At 34.7% G+C, this 10,000-nt stretch overlaps 2 protein-coding genes across 2 annotated transcripts in view; both read left to right on the forward strand.

The window, feature by feature from the left end:
- Positions 1-9,677, forward strand: part of PRAS40 (Proline-rich Akt substrate 40 kDa) — a 36,139-nt gene extending 26,462 nt beyond the window's left edge. The window contains exons 6-11 of the mRNA XM_027354698.2: positions 2,159-2,305; positions 3,250-3,489; positions 4,404-4,500; positions 5,145-5,228; positions 5,515-5,654; positions 6,331-9,677. Coding sequence (XP_027210499.2) covers positions 2,159-2,305; positions 3,250-3,489; positions 4,404-4,500; positions 5,145-5,228; positions 5,515-5,654; positions 6,331-6,444 — 822 coding nt within the window. The 3' untranslated portion in view covers positions 6,445-9,677. The remainder of the gene's footprint in view (positions 1-2,158; positions 2,306-3,249; positions 3,490-4,403; positions 4,501-5,144; positions 5,229-5,514; positions 5,655-6,330) is intronic.
- LOC138866881 (uncharacterized) overlaps positions 8,603-10,000 on the forward strand; it is a 4,227-nt gene continuing 2,829 nt past the window's right edge. The window contains exon 1 of the mRNA XM_070140703.1: positions 8,603-8,691. Within this exon, the coding sequence (XP_069996804.1) occupies positions 8,603-8,691 (89 nt within the window). The remainder of the gene's footprint in view (positions 8,692-10,000) is intronic.

A 10,000-nucleotide genomic window follows, 5' to 3' on the forward strand; every position in this document is an offset into this window, starting at 1 on the left:
TTCCGTCACGGAAATCATGGGGCCAAAAATAGAGGCAGTGGTTTATGTAAGTAGCCAACATCTCGGACGTGCATGGGCACCCATGAGCATTGACAAGATTCTGTGCCTCCCCTTTGCCAAGATATTTTATGTAAACCTTTTTAGCTCTTTTGCCATTTTCCAATGTCCATATTTGTCTTTTGATTTGCTTTATTCAGATGGTGATAGCTTATTTGTCTTGCTCAGACCCCATATCATCTCTCTATGTAGTAAATAACCTAGTGCAAGAAAAAAAATATGTTTATGGAACATTTGGTTATTTGTCATATATCATATTTTTCGTAATTTTCAATTTTCCATAGTATAACCTGTGCTGCTGGTCACAGTGGCCAGGAATACAGTGCGCAGCATGGAAATGGAAATGGTGTCCTTCCTAGAGCTGGTGCTCTTCTAGTTACGACTTATGCAAGTTACATTCCACATTTGTTTATCGATGAGAATAATGCTAGGCGCCAACTGAGTCAAATCATACTCAAGAGGTTTATGCACTCACGGCGAGTCTTTTCTGTCACCCTGACCTTCGCTCATTACGGCAAGTTTGGGTCACCCAGCCCTCGACCCATATTTTTCCATGATAGGACTGTAGCAACATTCAGATCGTAGGTGTTAATTTCCATAGAGATGCTTCTTTATTTTATATTTTCATTGGTATTGTTAACCGTATTATAATCAGAAGAATAATGATAGTAACAGCATCATTAATGAGAACATAAGATAAAAAAAAAACAGATGAGGTCTTGTAGGCCTAGCAATTGACTTGTGACTGAGCGCTAGTGGAGCCCTCTATGAGTAGATACTTTTCACAAAACAAAACTATGGAGAACAGTACATGTACCCAGCATCAGTGGGTTAAGAAGTTTGACAGTAAATGATGCTTTCAAACTACTAGGAAGAATTCTGTACACAATGGAAGACCCTGACTTGTGGAAAATAGACTCATCAAAAATACATATTACCTTTACATTGCAAAAGAAAATGGGTAATGTAACCTATATGGAAGTATGCAAGTAATTACGCAATTGTTAACAGTATGGTTTCTTCATGCTTACCCATTTTTTTAATGATACTCACATTATCTAATGTCTCTTTTGATGTGCTTATTCCTCTTCCATAATGGTGTTGGTTAGGCTTACTGTTTTTCATGAAGGCTATAAGTGATTAAGATTGCAGATGTGGACGGATGGTTCCTGTAAGTTTAGATTTTATATGATTTTGCATTCCACACATTCCATTTTTTAACTTCTTATGATTGAATGTGCTTAATCCATTTTTTTTCTTCATTAATCTGGTCTTTCTTCTCAAATATGCATCTTTGACTTACCTGTTTTCAGGTCTTTAAACACCCAGGTAGAGAGAATCATAGTGGAATCATTCTTATATTCACACACACACTCACACTAACTCACACTAACACTCACTCAATCACACACTCACTCTCACTCTCACTCTCACTCTCACTCTCACTCTCACTCTCACTCTCACTCTCACTCTCACTCTCACTCTCACTCACACTCACACTCACACTCACACTCACACTCAATCACACACTCACACTCACTCTCACTCTCACTCCACTGACACTGACACTCACTCTCACTGATATTCACACTCACACTCACACTCACACTCACTCTCTCACACACTCTCTCTCTAACTCTCTCTCTAACTCTCTCTCACACTATCTCTCACACTCTCTCTCTTTCTCACACACACACACACACACACACACACACACACACACACACACACACTCACTCACTCACTCACTCACTCACTCACTCACTCACTCACTCACTCACTCACTCACTCACTCACTCACTCACTCACTCACTCACTCTCTCTCTCTCTCTCTCTCTCTCTCTCTCTCTCTCTCTCTCTCTCTCTCCCTCTCTCTCTCTCTCTCTTTCTCTCTCTCTCTCTCTCTCCCTCCCTCCCTCCCTCCCTCCCTCCCTCCCTCCCTCCCTCCCTCCCTCCCTCCCTCTCCCTCCCTCTCCATCCCTCTCCATCCCTCTCCCTCCCTCTCCCTCCCTCCCCCTCCCTGCCCCCTCTTCCTCCCCCATTCCTTTTAGTGAGAAGTGGATCCCTTTCTTATACTGGTCCTCTATCCTTATGCATTCAGGTTGCTAAGTTCCTAAAAAAAGCGGAGGCGCAGGTAGAGGCTAACATTCGGCAATACACTGACCAACAGCAGGCGGCCCTCAATGCCCTGCAGGCTCGCACACGCAGAGATAGACAGACTATTATGAGACTCCTTGCTAATGTTCAGGTATGGCTATGGTGTAGTGCCCTCTAATTGAGAAAAGGGAGGAGTGTTTTTTGCCAAAATTTGCTTTTTATTATTGCTGCATTTCTCTTACCCCCCACTTTCATTTTGCTTTTACTGCCTTTTGTTATAAATGCATTTTTAAAAATATTTGGATCAGTTTTCTTTGTCTTCTTGGATTTGAACAATCATATAACCTTTATGTGTAAATGAAGTGATTAGTTACACAAGTTGTTGCTTAAATGAGAAAACTTGACCACACTAAAGGCAATATTTTGGAGAGAAAAAAACAATATATTTATGTTACCTTATTATAGCATTTTTCTAGTTGAAAACTATACAGACCAATGCTTAACTCACTCACAAGCTAGTGAAATTGATTTGATATAATTTGGATATGTTCTCTTTGGACCAAAAGTGGTGAGCATTGAAAAAGGGATTATTTATCCACTCAGATACCAGATACTTGATGATATGTTAGATAGAATTGAAATGGCATTCATAGTAAAGCTTGTTAAAAATATTCTTATTTTGATTAGAAATATAGGAATTACTACCAAGTTTGAGAAGTGAATAGCAAGAAAAGATATTTACAGATACATTAGCAAAGGACTATTGATGTATTCATTATCATAGGTTTTCATGGCATGTTACAGTAGATCATTTTTTGTGTGACATGACTGTTACTACAAAGGAGCAGAAATTATATCTTAATTTCATGTAAAATTTATTGCATTTATGCTATGATTTTTCCCTCAAGAGACACTATATTGTTCTAAACTTCTTTTTATTTTGCTGTTAGATTCTAATATTTCTATTCTTAACTTTTGAAATACATTTTAGTGCTAATGCATGGAATTTTTTTCTGCATTCAAACTAGGGGGAAAAGTGCATTAAGCAATATAGTTTCTGATTTTCTAAACAAACTTTTTCTCTCCAAATCCCAGACTGCCTTAGATTTGCAAGGAGAAGAGGACCCCGTAGCTTCCCTGGACTTAGAAGGAGCAAGAGGACCACTCAGTGAAATGAGTTCCATGGACAGGGAAAGGGATGAGGAGCACCTGTTTCAAGAAGAGGAGGACCTGGAAGAGGCTCATGAGGAACCAGACACAGCTCTACCGCCTTTGGTCAACATTCAGAATAGGATGTCGCAGCCAATGGGCATGAGCCAAGCACAAGGAATCACGGTGAGCCCTCACAAACATGAAAATTTTATGGAATTGGTATAGCTGATACACGGTAATGGTTTTCAGGGCATGAAGTATGCACATACTAGGACTCATCTTTTCAGTTCTATTAAAACTAAAGTTTTAACCCATTGGCTGCAGGAGACATGTGATCATATTACGGTGAATAATCACAGAAGATGGGTGACACTTTATCTTGTCATATGTCTGTGTCCCGATTGTGGTTATGGGATCTTGTCCTCCTGACAACAGGCTGGATAAGTAAGCAGTGCTGATCCTTGCCCAACTTTACCAAAGATTTTACTAGATATTAGCTTTGGCTTGAGAAACTAACCAGTTGTTATTTTCATCAGAGTCACTTATTAAATACCCTATGTCTGTGATTCATATCAATTCAAGTTTTTATGTAGATAATTTCTTGAAATTAAATGAGTATGAATATTTCTTGCCTTTGATAATATATATATGTATGTACATTTATGCATTCAGGTGCATTTATGTATATTATGTATAGATATCTGTATGCATTCATGAGGTAGATGCATAATCTTGAGTTTGGGAGAGTATGTGGAAGTGCATATGTATGTTTATATATTTGTATGTATATTTATGTTAATAGTTGTTTATATACTTAGAGTATTTGCATATATCTATATATATATGTTCATATGTACATGTTTGCTTGTAATTTAAGTATGCACATGTAATTGTTAGAAACTCACTAAGGAAAGAAACCTGCCTACACTGTAATATATAATACATTCTCCATAATTTGCAGTTTTCTAATAGAAATTTTACATACGCAGATAAGCTATCCTGCATATCCATTATGTTAAGTAATCCATTAACAGTAAATAGGGAGGTAAGACCAAGAAAAGAAAAACTTTGGATAACAAGATTTCTTCACTCGACAGGGAGCAATGAAATCCATGCGCCTCTCATCCTCTGTATCGGTACCAAGAGTGAAACCTCAGGGAAATGTGCGAGTTGCACAGTCCTTAGATGCAGAAGGTTGGTTAATTTTTTCTTTTTTAATTTTTTGGCTTTCTTTTTTACTTATAAGTTTTTCCTATTTCTTTTTTTTCTTTCTTTTTCTTTTCCTTTTTTCTTTTTCCTTTCCATTTTTCTTTTTCTTTTCCATTTTTTTTTATTTCCCTGTTTTTTCCTTTTCATTTTTCTTTTTCTTTTTTTCCTTTTCTGTTTTTCTTTTTGTCTTCTTCTTCTTCTTCTTCTCCTTTTCTTCTTCTTCTTCTTCTTCTTCGTCTCCTTCTTCTTCTTCTTCTTCTTCTTCGTCTCCTTCTTCTTCTTCTTCTTCTTCTTCTTCTTCTTCTTCTTCTTCTTCTTCTTCTTCTTCTTCTTCTTCTTCTTCTTCTTCTTCTTCTTCTTCTTCTTCCTCTTCCTCTTCCTCTTCCTCTTCCTCTTCCTCTTCCTCTTCCTCTTCCTCTTCCTCCTCCTCCTCCTCCTCCTCCTCCTCCTCCTCCTCCTCCTCCTCCTCCTCCTCCTCCTCCTCCTCCTCCTCCTCCTCCTCCTCCTCCTCCTCCTCCTCCGCCGCCTCCTCCTCCTCCTCCCCCTTGAATTTTGATCAAATATGAGTATCAAATCAATATGAATGTCAAATTTCCATACTCTTCCAATTAAATCATGCCTAATTTCAGGACTTTTCGACATGGATGGCATGATGGAAGCAAGCGTTGTGTCCCCGCAAGCTACTTATCACTCGGATGAGGATGATACAGATGGTATGTAAGATTGAATTTGTTGTTTTCTTTTTGTTAGGTATTATATTATGCTTTTCTTTTTTGATTATTTATTTTAAAATTTTATGTTTAAGGCTAGATTATGAAGTGTGACGAGTGGTATTTTTTATTAGCATAGATTATTTATTTATTTTTTTTTCTGGGGAAAACTTGCCAAAGTAAAAGGAGCTATTGATTATGTATTTGTTAACAAATAGCTTATATTAGAACTACTATGAGTCATTGAGGACCAAGTAAGACTTATTACTGATCTCTCTTTGTATTTCAGATTCTAACCATGATGAAGGGATCCACATCCCAGGTGGCCGTGTTCCTGTAAGAGATCTAGCTCAGTCTGTCCCTGTTAATGTTCCCATGTGGCCCAGCACAAGACCAATGCCTCCGCAGAAAGAACCTCTCAATATTGAGGTGAGACTTATATCTCTTTATGGAGACGAGGTTATACTCTTTGAAATTATTTTTATTATTTTGTTGAATTTTATGAGAAGTCTGCAGATGCTGTCAGGATTGATAGGTTTATCATGAATAACTGTGTAGAATATAATTTCCAGTATAGCAGTGCAGCTTGTAGAGGTTATTGTTTATATGAGAGCTGGAATTTTCTACTATTTAGTGGGAATATTTTATGAGTATATGTTTGTAAGAAGTCTACAAGGTCAATTATACATGAGTATTGATAAGGTTATTGAATAAAAAATCCAGACAAAGTTTATTTGTGAGTGTTTTCAACAAATAATTGAAAATTAGGATATTATTTGTGTTCATAATATCTGTCAAAAAATGAGTGTAGTTGTTAGGTTTTAGTTGTTATTTTCATCAGTCACTTATTTAATAGCCTATGTCTGTGATTCATATCAATTTAATTTTTTTATAGATAATTTCATGAAATTAAATAAGTATGAATATTTCTTGCCTTTGAAAATATATATGTGTATGTATATTTTAGTTATTTCAGTTGTTAGAGACTTGGCAATACGAGGATGGGTATTATCAAATTTTTTTTCATCGTACACAACAGCTGTCTTCTTTTTATTGTCATTATATCTGAGAATGTGTATTCATTTGTTCATATTTTATTTTACAGAGACCCTCAGATACGGACCAGATGGCAGCGTCAATCAAAGCTCTGGCTCGCAGTGTCCACAGCACTTCAGTAGATTTATTTGGGGATCTTCCAAGGCCAAGGCAGCCATTCTGAAAGCCAGAGATCTCTCCCAGTTTTAAAACAAGAAAGTGTTCAAGATTATGTAAAGAATGTAATAAATTGCACTTTTTATAATATAATGCTGCATCACCGCAGAAGTGTCAAATAGAGTACCTGCAAGTTTACATTTGAATTTTGAGTATATTTTCCTCTTACACGACAATTGATTTGCCAAAAGAGAATAGCATGCTTGAGATATTTTGAAAGGAGTAGCATCCTTTGTGATGAGTTATTAAGATTATCCCACTTTGTGTGAAGATATATACTTTTCTTAGCATCTCGACTCATTGCCTTTGGTAATTACGGAGGGATATTCATAAAACAGGACTGTTTTCATCTGTCAGGAATGTATCCATAGGTCACTGATGTATTAGAAAAAGGTGTAAAGCAAACAAGCAGTGGATAAAGAATCCAATATATGGTCAAGCAAGTGTAAAACAATCTTTAGAAAGCACATTAACTTTAGTATTGAAAGTATCAGTATTAAATCTACAAATATAAAGGGTTCAATAATTTTTTTTTTTTTTGTGGCAAATATGTCTTCATTTTAGAGATATTCTGTAGTAGTTTGGGCAAGAAATACAGTGTATATTTTTGGAGATTGTCTTAAATCTTAAGAATTGCATTATATGAAAAAAATGTGTACCACTTATATGGTGCTTTTGATGAATTATACATATATTTTTATGTTAAAGTTCAGAAAACCCATCCACAATATTTGAGTTCACAGTTATCTGACACTTGCTTTGACCATTTTCTTTTTCTTTTTCTCTATTGTTTGATTTTAAAAAAATATGTACATGTGAAATTGGTGTTGGTGTGACATTTTTCCCTCTCAGGTGTTCTGTGGCTTATAGCCTTTTGTCTTTTTTTATACGTTTATTTTCTCGTTCCCCGTTTGCCCTGTTTTTCATTTTTGTTTTATTAGTATATTTTCCCCTATGGTTTGCCTCCTGTTTGTCCATCCCTCAGTCACTTGCTGAATTAATAACTTAGTGAATAGCATTTAGTCCAAGTATACAAAAAGCATAAATGGGATTGTTCTTAGATCCCAGGATAACAATGTGGCTTCGTGATTGAGACCTTTGAAAACCTCTTTTGATGTGTGACTCAGGATTACGAAATATACCTTAGCAATGATATATATGACGTCTTTGTGTAAATGATATTTAGTTTTATAAAAAAACAAAAATGTTGTAGTATTATTATTTGCACAATTGACATGATGTTAGTGATGAAAGAAGTGGTTAGTTGATGAATATTTTTGATGTAAGGAAAGCATAGAATGTTATTTTTCTTCATATTTTTTTCTGTTTTTTGTGGGAAATATTTTAAAAGGGTCATTTTACTTATTTCTTTCTTCTGCTACATTGTAATTTGTTATTGCTCAAATACTTTTTATGAAAAGAAAAAAAAGTACCTTGTTGGTTTATTTACAAAAGAAGTTCATTTGACCGTTAGTAAATGAATTTAAAAAAAATATATATAAGTAAAGTTGTTGACTTGCAGTTTTTCCCATTGAAAGCTGCACTTTAGGATAGATGCAATGAGGCATAATGGAACCGTAGAGTAGATTTGGTAATTTTCATTGTGGGTATTTGGATACCAGTTTGTACAATGAGGGAGGATTAGAGTTTTACATTTTCTGCCTGTTTTGCTTTTGTTGTCATTTTCTCAGAATAGAATTGATGAAGTGGCAGCTGTAACAAAGTAAATTTTGTTTGAAATGTTGCTTAGAACTTCTAAGGTCAGTGTCACATACTTGTTCATTGCTTTCTGCAGCTCGCAGGTTTTGTGCATTTTTTCACAGTTATTATTATTTTTTTTTTTCTTTTTTTTTCTGGTGTTCATCTAGTCCCAACTGTTTTCATAACAGAATGCTTACAGGTTCCAACAAGATTTTCATAGTTAACTCTTCTGTAACTCACAATGGTTTCAGAGGTTGTGAGTCTGTACAACGTATGCTTTAGATGTTTCTTGTATTTTTCGAGAACTGTCTTTTTTTTTCTTTATTATTATTAATATTTTTTTGAGGGTTAAAGATAAGTCAGAAGCTTTGCTTTGTGGAACTTCTTTCCTGCCTCATATTTTTTATAGAATGGTTGTAATGAAGAATCTTTTTTAATTCTCTTTTTTATTGCTCGAGAGTATCATGACATGGGGGAAGTTGTGTTCAGTGTTCAGAGCTGTTCGTGTAATTCATGTGCCACAGATTTTGAAATTTTTGCTATATGTTATAAGGCAACTTTTGAAAGTTTTTATACATTTTTTTATGCCTGCTTGGTGTGTGCTGTAAGCTGTTCAAATATATTGAGCTGTAGTATCAAGCTGGGTGATGACAATGTGAGCATTTTATGATGGTTATGAACTAATTAATATCTTTGTAATGCAATAAATGCGTATTGTATTCATGAGCAGAGAGAATGTGTAAGATATGTTCTAGGTTTGTTTATATTACTTTTTCTTGATATTTGCACTTCATTTTTGCTTTAGTGCAGAGGATATGAACTGTATTTGTATACATGTTTCTCTACTTAGGAGACAATATATAGCAGACCTATATACATTTATAAGTTTACACACACAAAAAGATACATCCTAACTACATTTGTGCCTTGTAGCAGGAGTTGCTCTGCACAGAATCTTTGCATGGGAGAGAGAATAGTAATGATTTTTTAATGAAAATCCTTGCATTGATTTCACTGCAACATACATTTAGTGTTTTTTTTTTCAACATAGTCCATATGCATTGTCTTCCAATTTGATCTGCCAGTACGTTATTTAGGATCATTGCATTTCTTTTTACAATGTAGAGTTCTAGATTTGAAGCTGAATGAATGGCAGTATTAGTGAAGCTTTGGTTAAGTGGTTTAAAGACTAGCCCGTGTTTAAGAAATGTCTGAAGCAGTTATGTGCTTATTTTCAACCAGCTATAAAGTATGCTCAAAAGAGATAAAAGTGTACAAAGGTTTCAAAAGTTATTGCCAACCATGTGTGTAGCACAAGGAATTGGAGTATCAAAATATGTACACAGATATTTTATAATGTTTCAATAATAAATAATATTGATATCTTTTACAAATAAAAGTAAAATGGCAGATGCTGATATGATAAGTTATTTGTTGTCTTTTGAAGACATTGCATTACCATTACCTCTCCATTGGTATTTTGATCTTAATGCTCTTTAATTACTCTGTGATGGTTATGAAATAAAGATGGTAAATTTAGTTTTCGATGGTTTATTTATCCACCTGTCTTGTGTGAACAATATAGTCTTGTTATGGATTCAGTTTTGTATTTCAGTTTCCAGTTGAAATCTTTAGGATGGACTGCTTTCTAATCTAATGCCTGTGTGGAGAATGCTATGTTGGAAGTAGTAATAATAATGATGTTAGTATATATGCATACACACATACATATATATATATATATATATATATATATATATATATATATATACATATATATATATAAATATATATATATATATATATATATATATATATATATATATGTATATGTATATATATGTGTATGTATATATATGTAT

Source organism: Penaeus vannamei, chromosome 27 (genome assembly GCF_042767895.1).
Source record: "Penaeus vannamei isolate JL-2024 chromosome 27, ASM4276789v1, whole genome shotgun sequence".
Taxonomy (NCBI): Eukaryota; Metazoa; Arthropoda; class Malacostraca; order Decapoda; family Penaeidae; genus Penaeus; species Penaeus vannamei.